Consider the following 19406-nt stretch of genomic DNA (forward strand, 5'->3'; position numbering starts at 1 on the left):
TTCTGTTTGCCCTGTCCATTGTTCCTTTTTTCTACATCCCTTTTTAAAATTACTGAGCATTTAAAAATTCTATTTAATCTCCAACACAGGCTTATTAACTATCCTCTTTATTTTTCTAGTGCCTCCTCTATGGCAAATATTAGCAAAAGTCTTCTGTGGACTGTCAGATAGTAACTATTTTAGGACTTGTAGGCCATAGGGTCACTGTCACAACTATTCAGTGACATCCTAACACCAAATAGCCACAAACATGAGTGCGTGTGACTGGTTTCTGATAAAATTATCTTCCCAAGCAGACAGGAAAATACTTTGTCAAAGTGAAAAATAAAAAAAGATAATAAACCATATTTGGTCTATGGGCTGAGATTTGCTGGCCTGTGCTCTAGGGTTTACATCATCATATCTAACTTATTACCATCCACTTTCAAATAATATTTTATCATATTTACCACCAGCTGTACAAGCTCTTTTCAATAGTATATAGCTATTTCCTTCTTTTTGTCCTTTGTGCTATTATTGTCACGGATTATACATTCATAGAAGCTATGAAAAATACATTGTTACTACTTGGGCTTGGGCTTTAAATAATCAATTACTTTTAAGAAGATTTTAAAATGAGGGAAAAATGTTTTTATATTTACCCATTCATTTACCCTTCCTGGAATTCTTTTCTTTTTTTAATTTCATTTTCCTTCAGTATGGAGAAATGTTTTTAACATTGGTTGAGGTACAGGTTTACTGGAGGTGAATCCTCAGCTTTGGTTTGTCTGAGAAAGTCTTTTTACTTCAATTATGAAAGCGATTTTCACTAAGTAAGAATTCTAGGTTGACATTTTCTCTAGCACTTTAAAGATCTCTCTCTACTGTCTTCTGGCTTCTGTAATGCTGATGAAAAGTCCAGGAATGTCTTTTTCTCTGCTCATTTTTCAGATTTTCTCTTTATCCTTGGTTTTGAGCAATTTCATGATGATTATGGTGTATTTTGATGTAGGTTTCTCCATGTTGACTTTGCTTGAGCTTTGTTGAGCTCTAAATCTGGAAATGTGTATTGCTCATCACATTAAGAAAATATGGAGTCATTTCTTCGAATATTTTTTTCGGACTCCCCTCTATCCCCTCTCTTCTGGGAATCTCAAATATATGTATGTTAGGCCACTTGATATTACCTTGCCGATCACCAAGGTGGTGTTCAGTGTTTCTCCATCATTATTCTTTATGTTACTGCTAGGTCTTCAAGTTCCTTAATTTTTTTTTTTTCTTCTGTTGTGTCTAATTTCCTATTAAGCCAGTCCAGGAAAATTTTTCAACTCTCAAAGTCCCATGTGGTTCTTTCTTATATTGTCCCTTCTTTTCTCACTGTGGTCATATTTTCCCAAAATAGCTATTTTTAAGTCTTTTAAAGTAATTATCTACTAATTCCACCATCTCTGTCATTTCTAGGTCTGTCTCTATAGCTGGAATTTCCTCCTACTTATGGGCCATATGTCTTAATTAATGGCTATAAGATTTGACTGGATGCTGGACACTTGTTAAGTGTCTGGATTTTGTTTTATTCCTTTAAAAAGTGTTGAGTTGTTTTGATTGTTTGTTTGTTTTGTCAGGCAGTTTGCTTTTCATATCATTTTGCTCCTTTTCAAACATTGTTAGCATGGGATTCACGCGATCTTTACTTTCTAGCAGGAGTTGACAAAACAGATAGTAAATAGTTCATGTTTTGTGGACCTCAACTACTCAACTATGTAAACAAATGCATGTGGCCATGTTACAGTACAACTTTATTTACAAAAATTTGTGGCAGGCTAAATTTGGCCCATTGGCCATAGTTTACCAACCCTTACCCTAGAGTTAGTTTAGCCCTACTACTAATGGCCCTTCTGGGGTCTCTACTGATAGTCCAGGCCTTTCCATTCTGGTTGGTCATAACTCAAACATCTCTCAGACCTAGGGGACTTGTAATTATTGTTCAGCCAATAGTCTCCAGCTCTCTTTTTCTTTTCTCCTAGTAGTAGTATTTGACTAGCCTCATGGATTATTACCCCCTGTAAGGATAGATTATTCTTCAGGCAAAGTTCAAGAGGACCCCAAGGCATATTTATGGAGCTCTTTCTCTGACAAGCGCCCCCTCCCTCCTATCCCATGCCTGTCAAATTTCAACCCCCATTGGCCTTCCCGGACTCTTGTCTCATTCTTCTCAGTGCAGTGAGACCACCACCCTCTGTTTGGGTCCCTGTCTTTGCATTCTACTAGAGTCTGAAAAATAGCTCAAGGTAGAAAGCTGAGGTGATTGTAGGGTAAGGACAAAAGAAATGGAGCTAAGCATCTCCATCCTGTAGCTGACCACAAAGTCTAGGCTCAGGAGAGGCACATCAAGATTGTTCCAGAACCAAGAGACTTGCAAGACTCCTGTTGCCATTCCATATTAGATGTCAGCAAATACAGGATATGGTACATACCTACTACCTGTTCATTTCAGCTGCACTACCTTTGCACTAATGCCTTAGGTGCCATGCCCTATGATGGTTTTTACAAAAGCGGACTTTTCCCCCTTGAGTCTAATTATTTCACTGGGCCATTTTGGATCCCATTTGAATTTCCTTAGGTTTGAAAGGGCAGGTTCAAAATTGATCCCACTCTAACATCCAGCTATATTAGTCTCCCATGAAAATCTACAGGATACATGATTTTTAAAAAGTAAGAAAAATTACGTTGCTCAACTTCAAAAGGAAGTTGACCAAAGTTATGGAGATGAACACAAAGAGATTAACAACCTCTCTCTGTAGGACCACATACAAGTTCAGGAGCAACACACTTTACAGTTGGGTAACAAAGACTCAGCAAAGGGATAGATCGTCTTTCCTTATGTGGGTCTTTGGTCCAAAGACCCAAAATTCCTCTGATGCAGATTCATTCTTTTTCTCTCACTGGCAAAACTTCCATGTGTGGCAGGACCAGAATCACACAACACAGCCCACTGTTTTTTGTTTTATGTTTTTTGAAACACTCTTCTATAACTAAACTGTTGGTCTCTCCTTCCTGTGACACAATTTCTGGAGAATGCCTGCTTCTCTGCATTTTCTGATTTATTTCATTTCATGCCAGATACCTGACATTATTCAGACACTTGCTTTTTTATTTAAAATGGGACAGTAGCATGCCAAAGTTTTTCCCATAAGTCAGCAAAAAAAATTAATAGCTTTGCTCAGGGCTGTTAAATAGCAGAGTACCTTGCTGCTCTGAAGGGTTTATTACTATTTTACTGGTTTGGGTTTTTTGTTTGTTTGTTTGTTTTTTATTTACCAGGTGCTAAGTGTTAAGAGTTCTACTCATTTGACTCTAGCCACCAGCAGGGTTGGCCTATTTGTGAAAACCCAAGTCCTCTGGAAAATGACCCCTCTTACCTTGGGAGCTTCAACCTCCTTCTACACGTGTTACTGGAAAGGAAGTAAAAGCAATGAGGGGATTCGAACCCAGAGACTGATAGCAGCATTGCTCATCTTCAAAACCCTCCTGAAAGTTTTGGCCTCAAGTGCTGAGCAACGATGTCCCCTTAAGACACTGTGGCTTTCCATTACTCCCTGCCTCCCATCTTCCAAACATTCCCCCAAAACAAAAGGGACTTACCCTACTATTACTATAACAAAATCCAGTAAATTCCATCCATTCCTAACATAAGCATTAGGATGTAGCAATAATCCATACGCTATAATCTTCAAAAAGGTCTCGACTGTAAAAATAATCAGGAAGGCATATTCTACTTTTTCCTGTGAAGAGAAACAAAAAGGAGGGGGGGAGATGAGGGAGAAGAAGAAAAAGAAACAGAAATTAGAATCAATATCTCTGAGATATAGGCATTTTTCTCCAAGCAAAGTTTTATTATGAGAAATGGCACCATTAACACAGCACCTGTGCCAGGAATGCGTTTTAATTCTAACACTGAATTTCTCATAAGCCGCTAAGTGTAAAGCACTTTTCATTCCAGGCTGCACGACTACATTTTGCCACCTGCCCTGATGCGTGTGCAATGAGTCTGCCGGGGACAGAAGGGGCATGTTTGTTATTTGCACACATTTGCAAAAACGTGGCATGTTTTCCTCCTGAGATTGCCAAGTCAGGCCCAAAAAAGCACAAGGGGGCAACAAGATTCCTACAGCAGCTTTGAACAGAATGTCCTTTGGAAGAAAGGAAGATGCGGCTGCTGTGACCCTCTCTCTTCCTCTTGGGTTTATGCCCGATTTCGAAGTCAGGGTCTTCGTTGCCACAGAGCAGCAAGGTGACCTCGGCAAGTCCCTCCTCTCCTTTGGACCTCATTCTTCTCACCGGCACAGAAGGGGAGCAAATTCAGGATGGGAACCCTCCTGTTTGAGTACCGACATGCGGTCTTCCCCAGTTGACACCATCGAGTGGTCAGTGGTGGCCACACACCCTCCCACGGAGCCCAGGCTCCACCTCTGCATCCTCCCCTCCTGCCAGCGCCCCTCCACCCATGGCTGCTCCCATCTGGCTGCCCAGACCTTGGGAGACTCGCTGACTCTTACAACCCTTCCCGTTCCGACTCAGGCGACTTTGTGGGTCCGGAGAACACATCCCTCAGCAGGTCTAAAAACGTTGACTCCTTCCCTCTTTTGTAAACGTTTTCTTTATGCAGCTTCGGCTTTAATAGAAATACCGACCCAATGGGAGGTGTGCAATTAATTTTATAAGAGGCATTCCCTGGCAAGAGGCTACTTAATAACTCAATGAAAAACCATCAGCAATTAAAACTCTTCCACATGGGCCATAAAGCCCTCCACAAATATTAATTCTACCCCGTGGGACCCGAGGAAAATTACAAATACCTTAGGAAGATGGAAGACACGGAATTCACTTACAAAGATGCCTGGTGCAAGAGGTCAAATGATTTTGGCTCAGGAAACACTGAGTGAGCATCTCCTCCATATGACGGACCCCACACCAGGAGCCAGGATTAGAAAAAAGCTCCACGGCCCTCCTTACCCTCGAAAGGTTTAGTCCAGGGGGTCGGGGGGGGGGTTAGTCTGTTCCAAACATGAACACTGCCAATGCCCCACGACAGAATGTCGAGAGGCCGTTGCTGCATCCCGAGCCCTCTGAGAAGGCTGGAGGACTGGTCCCTCCTTCCCCACTGGGACTCTGCTTTGCTACGTGACGACTGCAAGATAGCCTCAGCCACCCTCCTACCATCACCTGGCCTGACTGTCCCCCTGTCTACTGCCACAGCGGCGGAAGCAGGCTCCCCGCTGAGCAGGGAGCCGGACTCAGGTCTCGATCCCAGGACCCAGGGATCATGACCTGAGTGGACAGAAGACACTCAACCACCTGAGCCACCCGGGTGTCCCTCACGTCCTCACTCTCGACCACAAGGGCAGTGGTCCCATTCTTGCCCCCATTCTTGGCCTCACTCTGGTCTTGCTGAAAAGCCAGGTCATTGGTTCCTCCCTCCCGGGTCCCCACCACCCCCCTCCTGCCCTCCAGAGCTCCCTTTGACCCTTGAACACCATCCAAGAGTCTAATAAATACTTTCGTGGTGTGAGTTAGACAGAGTCCGCGTGTCTTCAACCATATGGTCTCACTCATCTCCAACCTGCACACCCATGCTTTCCCCAGACCTCCCAACTGGCCCTGCCCTCAGCCTGGCTCCTCCCAGGTACCGCACCCCCCACCCCCACCCCAGGGAGCTGCCAAGACCTTCCTTGAATACGTGCCCCTTCTCCTCCCCACAGCCGTGCCCTCTGGGCATGCATGAGCCTGCAAACCTCCTGGGACTCCCTCATTTACTCTCCAAATCCCCTGGGAGCCTGGACAAGGACTTGAACTTTGCCTCTGGCTAGGGAGGAGGAATCCTGGAAGGCTTCACTGAGGAGGTGACGCTAACTTGGAGGGCTTAAAGGAGAGAACAACTCTGTTCCTTGAACCAGAAGCAAAAATCCCTGAAAACACCAACCCACTACACTCAAATTGGACCCTGACCACCAAATGTACGTTGTCGATATACTCCTAAGACTTGGAGTTCTAGGGGAACAAGATAAGCTAAAAACAGCATGCTGATTTTACAATTCCTTTTCCCTTTTTATCCCTTCTGCTTTATTTACTAGGCCAGACAGAGAAAAAAGGCTTTTGCTGCCATCAATATTCATAGCAGTTACATTCCTACGTCAACATAGTGCTATGCTTTAGAGCAGAAAAACAAGGCAGGGAACAGAGAGTACATCTAGCAAACACAGCTTGTTTTTCCTCTTTGGCTTTTATTTGGAAGTAATATTGCCACAATAATACAAGGGCCATTTGTATAACTAAATTGTTTAGGGTTTTTTTAGATCTCGTTCTCTTGTCCCCCGTGGGTCTCTCCTTTTAAAGAACTGGGTTTCTATTTCCAAAAATCCTTAGTGCATTACCTGATGGAATTGATTGTAGGAAATATAACCTTGCTTTAATGGGATTCTTTATTACAGAGCCTCTACTGGGATGCCAACTGAACCACGACAGCCTAGAGAGACACCGGTTTGTCTAGAAGCCAGTGTTGTTCTTGCCCCCAAATCCTGCCATTAAAAAGGACTCCTGCAAAACAAATATACCTCCACAGTAAGCAAATATGTTTTTTTTTTAAAAAAAAATTTTGCAAGACAACCATCACCAGCTGGAGAGGTAATTATTTACAAAAGAATTGTTCATTTGAGGAAGGAATGTTGAGTTCATCATTTGCAAAAAGGAAGTCACCAGGAAGGTCAGGTTCCTACCTGGGCAAGGTGGGAATGCACAGCCAGCGGGAGAGACCCAGTGAGATGCTGCATAGAGAAGATACAGGGTCTGTGCCTCAGATGCAGGAGAGCGCACAGGAAGGGGGCATGGCTGAGGAAGAGGCAAGCAGGAAGCCTCCAGAACTGGACACAAAAGAAGGTATCCTGAGGGCAGGGCTGCTTCATAAAAGCTCACAGTCCCAGGAGAAACAGAAATGAAATAATTCCTGCACCTCAGTCTCCCAACACTTGCCAGGCAGGACCACAGGCCTGTGCCCTCACCGGACCAGCAGCGGGGATCCTTCTCACTGGCCGTAGATGCTGGGTGGGCAACACCAGTCAAATCTCCTTTTTAAAAAAATTTTTTTTAAATTCCTCTTACCCAGGCACCACCTTATGTAGGGATGAGAGTTGCTCATGAGACCTCAAGGCATCAGAAATAAAGGCTCCGCATCTAATTCAGAAACCCGAGAGCTTCTTTGAACAATGAAGATTCACCATGGAGAAGAGCCTCTGTTACCTGTTAACCTCAAAGAGAACCTGGAGACACTGGAACTGTCAACTAGGAATGGGAGGGAGGTAGCAGGACCCCTCGATTACACCTGTTTCTCTCCTCTCCAGTTCTCAGGGGCCCTTTCTCTAGGACTGTGGTGTGAACAGCCAGCCAGCCAGTCACCCATCCCAGGGTCCTCCTCAGAAAGCCTGACCTGGATCTTCCCAGAGGTCTCAACCTGCTGTCAGAAGATTACAAGGGTTTATGAGCCAAGAAAAGTTCCTTGCTTTGGTCATCGCCCACATAGCACCCCATCTCCGGGAAGGCTCTCCGGGCTGCCCCCCTGGTGGTGTTGCTCCTCCTGACACCACCACGCCTCACCCTACAGCCCCAGGCTCCCTATGGGCAGGAAGCATCTCTTCCGGTCTTTGTAGTCCCTGCCCCCAACCCCCACCTGGGGCATTCGTAAGGTACTGGACAGGAAGCATGCAGGAAAAAGGGAAGGAATGTAACAGACAAAGCTAGACTTAAAGGGGACTAGAAAAACAGGAGGTTTTATGATCCTAGCATAGGCATCAAAAAAGCAAAAACAAGGCTATGTACCTAAGTTGTCATTAACCCTTTCTGCAACGAGCTTGGAAGAAAGGGTCACATTGCCGAACTGAACTGACGAGGGATTCCAACATCTCGGCTGGCCCTTCCCCTCCTCCTTCCTGACCCGAGCCCACGGGGCATGTCCTCACTCCTCCTGCCCTCACCTCCTCTTCCGGCTTCCTTGCTTCTCTTCCACAAGCGCCCGGCACGCCACTTAGGGGCCCCCCTGCTTCCCCACCTAGGGTGCCCCCCCCCCATCGTGTGTGTCAACGGCCCTCTCCAGAGCAAGCACACAAGGGACACACGGCTGGGAGAAGCGCAACCTGGGGGAGCAGGAGGAACCCGGGGGCTTGTGGCCACAGGATCTGTTTTCTCCCAGCCCGCCGCCCCCCAGGCTCAGCCGCGGTTTCAGGTCCGCGTCCTGTTCCCATTTTCTAGAACAGTTCCCCCCACCCCACGGGCTCATCAGACTAAGCGCTTCTTGTCCTTCAAGACGCAGGGTTAAATAACACTTTCTCAGAGAAACCTTTGCCGGCCTCCCAGACAAAACGAGGGCCCGCTGTCAGACACGCGGTCAAACCCCACGATGCCTTGCCCACCCCCGTGGTCCTATTCACCACGGAAATGCTAAATTCCTTCAAGTTATCTCTCCAGTGTGTGTCCCCTCCAAGACAGGAATTTCTATAAGATCAGAGATGATTCCCAGTATTCTCAAGGCTTGCCATAAAAAACATTCGGTATTTACAAATGAGTAAAAAAATGAGCAAAACGCGAGGTTTCGACCGAGCATTATTCACTGTTCCTTCCTGCTAAGAAGTTCCGTAATTGTTTTAGTCTGCTCAGGCTACCATAGCGAAATGCCGTAGACTGGGGCGGGGAGGGAGGGGGGCGGCAGGGGGCTTAACCAGCAGAGATCCCTCACGGTCCCGGAGGCTGGAAGTCCCAGACCAAGGTGCCAGCTAGTTTGGTGCCTGGTGAAAGCGCTCCCACTACCCCGCAGACAGGTGACTCTCTCGTGCGTCCTTGTCTGACCTTTCCTTCCTGGGTATCTGTGAAAGGAGATGTCTCTCTCTCCCTCTTCTTCTCAGGGCACTGATCCTGGTCACGGGCTCTCCACCCTCAGGACCTAATCACCCCCTGCAAAGGCCCCACCTCCCAATATCATCACACTGGAGGCTGGGGTTAGAATTTCAACATAGGGGTTTTGGGGAAGAGAGAGAGAAGGAGAGGAGGGGATGCCAGCGTTCAGTCCATAGCAAGGATACCAGGGTCCCCTTGGCTTTGCTCTGTTCCAAGAAAAAGGTCTGAGACAAAATGCCAGGGAAAAGCTATTCTGCTCTGCAACCGCGGCCCTCCCCAAAGAGGTGGGACAGGGTCTTCCGGTCAGAGTGAGGGGCACACGCAAAGGCTGATCATTTACGGGGGTGAGGGACAGGCCGGGGGCGGGGGGATGCAGGGCCTCCCGTGGCGGGCTGTGGGGCTTGGCCTCCGTCTCTCACCTGCAGAACCAGCAGGCTGAACCAGATGATCTCTTCCAGTTGTAAAACTACAATTCTTGCCCACCTGGGGAGCAAAGTCCAGACCCCGGGTTCACAGAGAGGATCCACGAGGCCCAGAGACCCCCTAGGGAAGACTGCCAGCCCAGAGCAGCGGCCGAGCTGTCCAGGGGCTGGGTCGCCCGAGGTTCCCTACTGCACATTGGGGGGCCAGGCTTGCTGAGGGCCCCTCTACCAGCCGCTGTGCACAAGGCAGGAAGTGAGAGCAGGCGCCGTGGGGCTATGGTAGCAGTTTCTATAAGCCAGAACACGTGTCGTCAGAACGTAGAGAGTGTGTGGCTGGACAGCGGCTGCTGGCAGGCAGGCCTCGGCTCAGGGCTGCTGAGATGGAAACAGATAACGTCCTCCTCTGTAGGCAGTAAGGAAGCTGGTACTTCCCCGGGCCTCCAGGGAAGTTCCACGAAGAAACGGACTAGAATAGACAGTTGGCCTTCATTTTCCTTCACCTTCGGTCTAAAAGTACAAATTCTAGATGACGTTTGTGTCTCCTGAGTCCAATTCCAGACTCTATGGTCGAGTCACCCTGGTTGAGTCATCTGCCCCTGGGCTTCTCAGCGTCCTCGTCCGGAGAACAGGGGACGCTCTGCCCACCCAGGGTATGGTGACCATCAGCTGAAGTGAAAGGCGGGAACAAGTTCTGTAAACTGCCTCACCTGCCACAGTCAAAGCCTCCCCACCCCCAACCTGGACGGGAAGAGATACGAGGCAGGTCTCCTAGCTCCTGGGGGCTGCACTCCTGAGCAGGGGGTGGTGGGGAGAAGGGCTCTAGAACTTTCTGAAGATCTTATGACAGCCTAGCGACCCCTGCCCAGCAAGGACAAATAAAAGAAGCCAGCAGGTGGCCTGGCTGGCCCCTCACAGAGACCAGCCTCTTGTTTGTGGGAGGACAGCAGCATCATGCCTGGGTGGAGGAGGCTGAACAGGGCCCTCTCTCTCGACGCGGCTTCCTGACTCATGGGCAGAGCAGAGGTAGCTGCTGCTCTGCCACCACACTCGGCTAAGCGTGGTTCTTGCCACCTAGAAACCTCCCAGGGTAGCAGCAACACCCTGTCCCTCCTCTAAAAGTGGTTCCTTTTCTGCTGTCTATCCCGCGGCTACAGGTGTCGGCATGGAGCCCATGTTACTGGTTCAGGGACAGGCAGGGGACCCACACCCGCCAACCAGGTCCGGTGAGAGCTGCACCTGGGACTTTCACTTTGGCAACTAGGCAAGAAATTCTGTCATTGGCTGGACTTTGCTCGGAGAGGCACTAAGCATGGAGTTACCAGGAAGACACAGAATGAAGAACCAACACCAACAAAAGCCAAGCCGAAGTGTGCGGAGAGAGTCAAACAGGAAGGCAGAGAAACTCAGAGGCAAGCATCTAGCTTTGATGCCTTTGTAAGAGCCCCTGAATCACGCTGAACCTGAAGCCAAAATGCTTCCCCCTGCCTTGGACTTTTCAGTTATAAAAACCAATTCATTGAGCAAGTTTGGGTTGGGTTTTTGGTCAGTTCTAAACAAAAATGTCCTAGCTAACTACACAGTGATCCTACAGGATCACTCTGCTTCCCTAAAAGCTAAAACATCTAAGAGAAACTTAAGCAGCTCATTTCTCAAAAGATTCAACTCCTCTGACGATTCTCACTGACCCACAGACTCAGGGATGGTTCTCTATATATAGGACCCATGATCCTTGCAGGTCGTAGCCTCTGGGAATTCATCTAAATTCAGCCTTCCAAACAGACTCCTTCAATCCCATCCATCCTCTGTTGCTATCTTCCATTCCAACTGGTTTCCCATCCCCCACACATTCTTTCTTGAAAACTCAATGCCTCGGACTTGTCTTGCTTCCCATCCTGCCCACACTGGGACCCAAACTGTGAATCCCCCTGGTAGCGGGTACGTTCTACAGCTGGCGGCCATGGGTCTCCTCACCCAGCTCCAGGGCCAAGCCTCTGCCCACCGTGAGTGGCAGTTCAAGCTCTCTGTTTCAATTCAGTTCAACAATATTCTTGGAGTACCTGGGCCATACCAGGCACAGTCCTGAGCACTTCAGAGTGAAAGACAACTAAGACAGCTTGGTGTCCTAAAGCAGCCTGGCAGAGGTATGTATAAAAATCTTTAACCCACAGCAGATGACAATCAAGGCCAAAGTCAAATACGGGGGATCATCTGTGTGGAAATGGAAGGTGAGGGGATGGGGCAACTTCTGTGTCCAAAGCATTTGCAGAAGCTTCTTTAAAAGTACACACGACTGTGTCACATATGTGACTGAGTCACAGTTCCTCTACGTGGCATCCCTGAGAACCTCTACAATCTGTCTGTGGTCTACCGACCAACAACCAGCTGATACCCGTTACCCCACAGGGTGAGGGCCCCCAACCTGCCTCATCCCCTTCCTCTTCCTCCTCCGTTCGTCCTCCTCGGCTCCCGTCCATCTGTCCCATAACACCCTGCACACAGGTCATAGTCATTAGAACCTGAGGTCTTCTCCATGACCCAGAGCACTTCTGTTGATCTCAGCCCTGTGTCATCATTTCAGGGAAGGCCAGGGAGTTTCATTTGCTCTTGAGCACCAACTTTGTATGAGGCCATGAAAGAGAACAGAGAAGGGCAGGGCATGGCCCTGCTTTGGGCTCCCGGTGTGGTTGGGGAGGATAACCATTGATGTGTTGTCTCGTCTTATTTGCAGATTGTGGGTACCTTGAGGGCGAGAACCACTGCATTTAATTCTGCAGACTCTCTCACCATCCCGAGCAGAGAACGGAGCCTCTGTAACACCATGATGCATCCACCACAAAGCAGGAAAAGCAGAGACCTGCTTTTCCTGCGAAGCCTCCAGGGGCCAAGACCTTGTCTAGCCACATCAGGGAGTCCTGCCAGCAGCTCCACGGCCCAGGCCAGAATTCTGTTCGCCCTCTCCCACTTGGAGATACAGAGGTTCGCTTCCTTTCCAAACCACGTCAAGCCTGTACAACCCGTTCTGACAACTCAAGTCAAGGGGGATGGCAAGAAGCGTATACGACCTACGTGGGGCTCGTCAAAGCCGCGCGCTGCCTCTCTGGGATGTGGGGGCCTGGGCCATGTCCCAGCTGTCAAACACCCATCATTCTAGAAAAGACACCCTCTTGGCTTTGGTTAGTTTGTACGACGTGAGCCAAATGCTCCAACACGTCTGCCTCCCTGTCTGTAAAGAAAGACATGAGTGAATGTTTCAAAATGGCAGGAACCAAACATTTTCATGTGATAAGAGAATGGTCATTTCTTTTCTTTATTAATGGAGGTGAGGAGAAGCCTTTCCAGTCTGCGAATGCTTAAATTCCCTGACATCAGAGTTCTGGACAACATCTCCTGACATTCCCCCCGACGTCCCCTCGGGCCCCCGGAAATGTGCCGTGTGTACGCTGGACACAATACTCGGAGCATGAGGAAACACCTGACCATCTCCTCCCTCAGCAGACACACTATGCGATGGGGTAAGACAGGCAGGGAAGGGATTTCCACTCACATCTCCACGCGAGGGTCCCAGACATGGAGCCACTTCTGGCCACAGGCCGTGGGAACAGCAATCGTGCCCTCTGGGGTGAGGAGCCCCGACCACACCCACCTGCGTGGGAACCCAGGCTTCGGGGCTGTTCCGCCGAAGTCATACCAGCACACCCTTGGCCCAGGGTCAGCCAGGCAGCTGAGTCACCTGAGGACATGCCCTGGAAGTCCCTGCTGCAGGCTGCCGGGTGTTGGTGCTCGGGGTGGGGCTGCTCCCGTTCAAGAAGGCATGCAGTCCCTTGGAAGTACTTGCTCCTCACCCGGGGGAGGCAGAGGGTCTGGGGCAGGTCCGGCTCTGCCACATCCAAGCTTTGTGGACTCAGGCAGGTGACTCAACTCCTCCCTCACTACAGCTGCTCCATCGGCAGAGGGGAGGAAAGGCAGCCACTGCCTAGATTTCTCATGGAGTGTAAAGGAGGCCACATGTGTACAAGATGAGAACCACGGTATGCAGGAAGCACGCTCTATGGCCGTTGGCTCCTGTTATTGTGTCGACGGCCACTACCCAGGAAAGGCACAGGGCATGGTCCAGAGACACTGCTAGCTCCCCGCCCGCCCTGCAGGTCCCTGCACTCCCAGTGAGCACGGCTCTACCTGCAGGGACAAGGCAGCTCCAATAAGCCTGCTCCTAGCCTTTCGGACAACCTGCAGTCGTCCGTAACAGTCAGGAGGGGAAACAGGCCCCCATGCTACCTGCCCTCCCCTCACAGTGAAAACAGAGGACGAATATCTGTGGGGTGGTGGGAAACACAGAGCACTCAGCTCGTCAGCTGTGACCTTCCACCAGAAAACCCCCCGCCCATTGGGTGATGAGCGACCCTATGCCACGGTCCCCTTTTTCCCAGGGAAAGTGCTGAGGACATAGGTCATTGCTTTCTGAATAAATTTATAAATCAAAGCTTAAAAATACATAACGTGCAGAGCCTATAATTAAGATCAAGTATGTAATACGTTCACTCGGAAGATTCAGAACTCCATGCCTATAATTCACCATTATTTTAGAATTAGTAAGTAAAATTGAGTTAATTTAAAAGACATTGGGTAGCTTAAAAACCAGGCACCACCCAACCGTGGCCTTGAAGTGGAAATCAATACACGGTCAGTGACTGCGCAGAACAGATTCTCTGCAGACCTGCTCCAAGCTGCAAGTGTCACTTGCGCTGCTCTGGTCCTGCCAGTCAAATATCTCCCTCATCACTTCACACTTCCTGGAGGCGGGAGGAAGGGCTCCGTACCACCCCACCAAGCTCAGGACCCACACGGGCTTTCCACAAGCAATCCTACTCCCAGAAAGATGGGTGGTTCTGGAAGCAGTTACTAGAGGAGTTCACAATGCTACTATTCTTTCCAAAGCAAATTTTTGTTGAATACCTGCTTAGCTCCAAAAAAAGAACACTAGGCAGCAAGAATATGAAAATTTGATGTAGGTAAGAAAGGGAGTGCTACATAGCTATGTTTTGAAAAGGCAGGGGAGGAGGCCCAAGATACATTACCACAGGAATCATACGAATAGGATCCCCTCGAGGTCTGGGGGGAAAAATCTCTTAATAAACCAGTCCGCAGTGTAGACAGCTAGCTAAGTGTGAAGAGGCTTGGCTCTGAGAGTGAGATCATGGAACACTTTCTCTCTACTTTTAGGTATCCCTGATTTGTCTGAGTCTTTCTCATTGAAGGCCTTTTACTTTAAAACCAACTGGAATTCTAAATGTTTAAGACAAAGGAGTAAGTTGAGAAAGGAAAATTAACAAAGAAAATGAAATGAAGCAGGAGTAAGTCCATGACAAAGATGTAGGCGGTGAAGACACAGCTTTATTAACATGTCTCGGAGAGTTCTAACCGCTGTCGTGAAAGGAGGAAATCAGACCAGTGACACAAGTCACCTTCTCCTTTGAATGAAACTGTTTCTCAGCACAGAACAATATTTCTCCAGAGCATTTGCACAGAGAGAAGAATCAGCTGAGAAAATGAACCAAGCATCCATTATGGGAAGCAGACGAACATTCGCCTGTCTTTGTGGAATGTGTACCGTAATAGAGACAGGACTTTTTAAAGGAAACATGCAGGAAATTAATTGTGTGGTTTACAACTAGCAGTTTTTGGAAAGTGAAAACGGGATGGAAAAAATCAGAATGCACAGAAAAGAGCAAAATCTAGTAAGAGTAAGTATTTTCATCAAGCTTCATGTTTCCGACGATACAATGTGTATGTGTTTGTGAGTTACAACATAAAATGTATCTAATACTGTTGGCCAAGTTAAAAAAAAAAAAAGAAAAAGAAAAAGGTGAAACACACAACTTTAGAAGCCAATAATCTGAACCCACCAGCGTACCCCAGTAGGGATAAAGACCCACTCAAGGCCCAATGGGGAATGGCTCATGAAGAGTTCTAACCTGGACAGGAAGAGAATGATACCTCCTCCACCCCCCGTCCTAAGCCAGAGACAACAGGTCAGAAAGAAGCCCAGCAGGGAGCACAGGGACATCTGAAGACCTGGGCCACAGGCCCCCACCCGAGACGGAAGCCTGCAGGCCAAAGAAGGCCAACAGAGGCCAAGTGTCCCCTGTGTCCTCAGGCAGACCTGGGACTGCTCTGGAGCAAAGCCGTCTAAGCAAGGGGCACTGGGACTCACAAGGAGACACAAGAGAGAGGGGCTCCTCGTATCACTACAGCTGCTTTTTGGAAAGGGGAGCCAGCTCAGACCCAAGCCCCTCTAGAGCCGGGCAGGGCAAGTTTGTGCGTCTTCATTCACTGGTTGAGATGAAGTCCCCCCTCAGTTTCCTTCACACCCAGAACCGATTTCCTGCAAAGGAGAATCCTGTACCGAGGCACGAGGCTATGACTAATGAAGGACACCTTCGAATCCCAGTCCTGCCCAGACTGGTTGAACCTCCAGCAGCGGGTTCCTCAGCCTCTCGACAGGGAAACCCCTCCAGGCAACTCCCACAGTATTGCAGGTGGGAGATGCCCGAAGCCTGGGTGACTCTCAAGGACGTGGCAGCCGTCACCCTGGTGTCTGTGAATGTCCCCCAGAAATGAAAGGGCTCCCCTAGCTCTGCAGGGAGGCAAGGAGAGGACTACTTTCCGATCAAGGAATCAAGGGCAGGTTTCCGGAAAGTTCACTTCACCTTAAGTGGCCACAAAGCTAAGACTGAAGGCTACACACCCACCCCACCCCACCCCCTGCCACTGTACCCCAGGACAAAAAATAGTATTGGAATCTCAGAAAACACAGGAAAGATCATGAATAAACAAGAACCTGAAATCACAACCACTAGAGTCCTGCTTGGCTATTGGAAAGCTCAAAGCTATATCCATCCTATTAATTGGGGCACAGGCAAATGCCTTTTTAATGGCTTCGTAATCATGAAGATCCATCATCAGCTTAATAATGATTAGTATTAGAAAAGGCAACAGGCTTCGTCATAACCGCCTCAATTCAAAATTCATTAACACTCTGGGACCAACTGAAATCCTGACTCTGAGCCTTGGACTTCACGAACGCACCTCCTAAGTGCCACGTTGTTTAATCTCTCTCCTCGACAGTAAAGCTGCCTTGACAGGTCGGTAAAGTTCACTTCCCAGGGTCACTGCCAGATGAAGTTCGCATTCGAGCAAACTCAAATCATGAGGATCGCCTCGAGACATCTGAACCTAAAGAACCAGTAAAGCTGAAACGACTAAATGGATGCTCTTTTCTAAATATCTAGGTTCATTATTTATAACACGTCCTAGTGAGTTAGGATAAAACAGAGCAAATACAGGTTTTCCTTTAATTACAGTAATGCTGGTGAATCAGACCTCAAACGTCTGGAAATTACTACTTTCTCTAACTTGTGATTCTGCTCAAATGCCACACTTAAAAAAAAAAAAAAATCCAAATCCAGAACAAAGAGTCCAACTGTTAACATCCAGTCTTCTCTGTCTCTGTCTCTCTCTCTCTCTCTTTTTTTTTTTTAACAGTGCAGACACAGGAGGGTCCAAAGAGACACATAAAGATAGGAGGCAAGACAAGCCCCCTTTCCAGACAAGGAAAAGCCAAGGGCTGGGGTCTGAAAGAGCCGCTCCGGAGAGCCCGCACTCCACTCGTTTGCTACGGACTTTTAAACAACCAGACCCATCCGTAAGCCAGACAGGGAACACAAAATCTACCTGGAGGACGTCTGGCTGCTGGTCCTGAGCTGGGCAGCTCAGTAAATTTGTAGAGTCAGACAGCTGGGGTGGAAGGTTCCCATTGGGTCCAGCTATCCCACCTGGGGCAAGCCCTTCACCCCTCCTGAGCCCTGGTTTCTGGGTCAGTGAATGCACTGTCCAAGGAACAAATGAGACCATGTGCAATGTCGAAGCACAGGATACATGGATGCCATTAGGATACTGGCAAGGAAGGCGAGCAGCGCAGGTCTTGACTTCTTTTCTCCTACACTAGAAGCTCTCCAGATTGATTTTCTTTTAACCAATGCATCCGATGAACTGATGTTCTTTGTCCTTCTGGGTAAGACAATGACAAAGGTCCATGCCACACTGAACTCACTTGGCTCCCAGGTCAGTTTCTAGACAGCTCCTGTGTTTTTGTTCCTGAGAATGGAGTTGCATGCTTACCAAGAACTGCTTATGTTTGCTCCCAAGTTTATAGCAGATGCACTGCCCAACTTAAGTGGACACTGCTTGGAGTGCAAGACGGGAGTGCAGAAAAGAGTTGTTGCTTCAATTAAAAAAAAAAAAACAGGCTACATCCTTCCGAAGCACTGGATAAGAACACTGCTGAAGGTTCTGTCATTGAATCCAACATGAGCGGCATGACAGACAAGATAAGGGAAAACCCATAAGCTTTTAGAACTGCTCTCAGCTTTCCTCCTGGAGATCTAAGTTCTTATTCTATTTTTAAATAAAATGTGACTAGAAATTGTAGGCACAATATAGGCATAGTTTATGCAAGAAAGAAGATGGACACTCTTACCAGTACATGCCTAATACTCCAAAAAAGCCTTTGCCCTACTCCAAAAGATTGACAGGTACATGTCTGGTTAAATATTCTGGGTGAAAATAACCTTTAAGATGTGCTTCTATCTTTCTTTTTTTTTTTTTTTTTAAAGATTTATTTATTTATATATTTGACAGAGAGAGAGAGAGAGAGAGAGAGAGAGAGAGATCACAGGTAGACAGAGAGGCAGGCAGAGAAAGAGGGGGAAGCAGGCTCCCCACTGAGCAGAGAGCCCGATGTGGGGCTCGATCCCAGGACCCTGAGATCATGACCTGGGCCGAAGGCAGTGGCTTAACCCACTGAGCCACCCAGGCACCCTGCTTCTATCTTTCTAAATGAGCCTCCCTATCACTGACTTCTTGGAACAACCATCTTAGGGGTTACAAGTACAGGGGCTGTAGGACCCAGGACTCACTCTGTCCTCAGCTCCCAGCTGAGGTCTGGCATGCAACCTGACTTGCCGTGAGTCTCTGCAAATAGCAGCACCGAGTGCAGAGGGGTTGCCAGTCACCAGGGCATGTGTGTCGAAGTAAATATACTGATCTCGTGACAGTCTGGGGTGCACAGGTGAGCACTGGGGACCACCACTGCTGTGTACTTGGGCTTCATGCTGGCACGCTTCCCACCACTTCCGCCCTCGTGTGCACAAGCAGGGGCAATGCTCGTGCATATGTGTCCGCATGGTGGTAGTGGCAGCATTATGTGCAAGGGCAAGATGAAGGAAAGGAGTAAGACAATGCATGCGAGCACGGAAGAGAAGAATGTGTGCGTGCATGTCAGCACGCAAGACCTATGGGAGGGCACGCGTGGGGCTGGAGGAGGGTAGCCACTGCCGGAGATTCACAACTGGTTAGAATTCCTCAGAAAATCACCCCAGAAATGCCGCCTGATCCCTCCTGACCGTCACTGGGACTTCCGTTAAATGGTCAGAATTCTCACCTTCTGCATTTTGTCCTAATCTCGATAACCAGCTGCTGAGCATCAGCTGTGTGTGATGTGAAGGAAGGAGATACGATTTGCTCTCAGGAGTCTATATCCTTGTCCTCAGATGGGCTCGCCTGCATCGGAGGGGCCCGACGGAGACCAGCCGGAGTGTCCAGCCTAGTCCGCGATCACCGAAGGACACCCGTGTTTGCATAAAGGCAACCGCGGAAGCAGTGCCACCCCCTTGGGTGACATTAGATTCTCAGTGACAGCTCACAACTTGTACTTCTCCCTAGACAAGGGGTGGGCAGACCCTAGCCCACAGGCCAATCCTGTCCACCACCAAATGGTCATCACCATACTTCCACTGCGGCACGGCAGGCTCACCGGGTTACCAACGGTCTGTGGCTGCCCAAGCGAGGCCCACATAGAGACCCATGTAACCTCCACTATTTACCGTCTGGCTCTCAAGACAGAAAAAGTCTGGGGACCCTTGCTCTGGATCCTTACTGCCCATCAGAGAGAATGCTCTGGGCATTCACTTCTCCGCCAGAAAAAGGGAAGGAGAACACTCGTGATTA

The 19406-nt window shown here is 48.5% G+C and overlaps 1 protein-coding gene across 18 annotated transcripts in view; it reads right to left on the reverse strand.

The window, feature by feature from the left end:
• CACNA1D (calcium voltage-gated channel subunit alpha1 D) overlaps nt 1–19406 on the reverse strand; it is a 296054-nt gene that overhangs the window by 151379 nt on the left and 125269 nt on the right. For all 18 annotated transcript variants that reach the window (XM_082742639.1, XM_082742638.1, XM_082742630.1 and 15 more), the window contains exon 4: nt 3622–3761. In XM_082742639.1, coding sequence (XP_082598765.1) covers nt 3622–3761 — 140 coding nt within the window. The remainder of the gene's footprint in view (nt 1–3621; nt 3762–19406) is intronic.

The sequence above is a fragment of the Mustela nivalis genome (assembly GCF_964662115.1).
Source record: "Mustela nivalis genome assembly, chromosome: 1".
NCBI lineage: Eukaryota > Metazoa > Chordata > Mammalia > Carnivora > Mustelidae > Mustela > Mustela nivalis.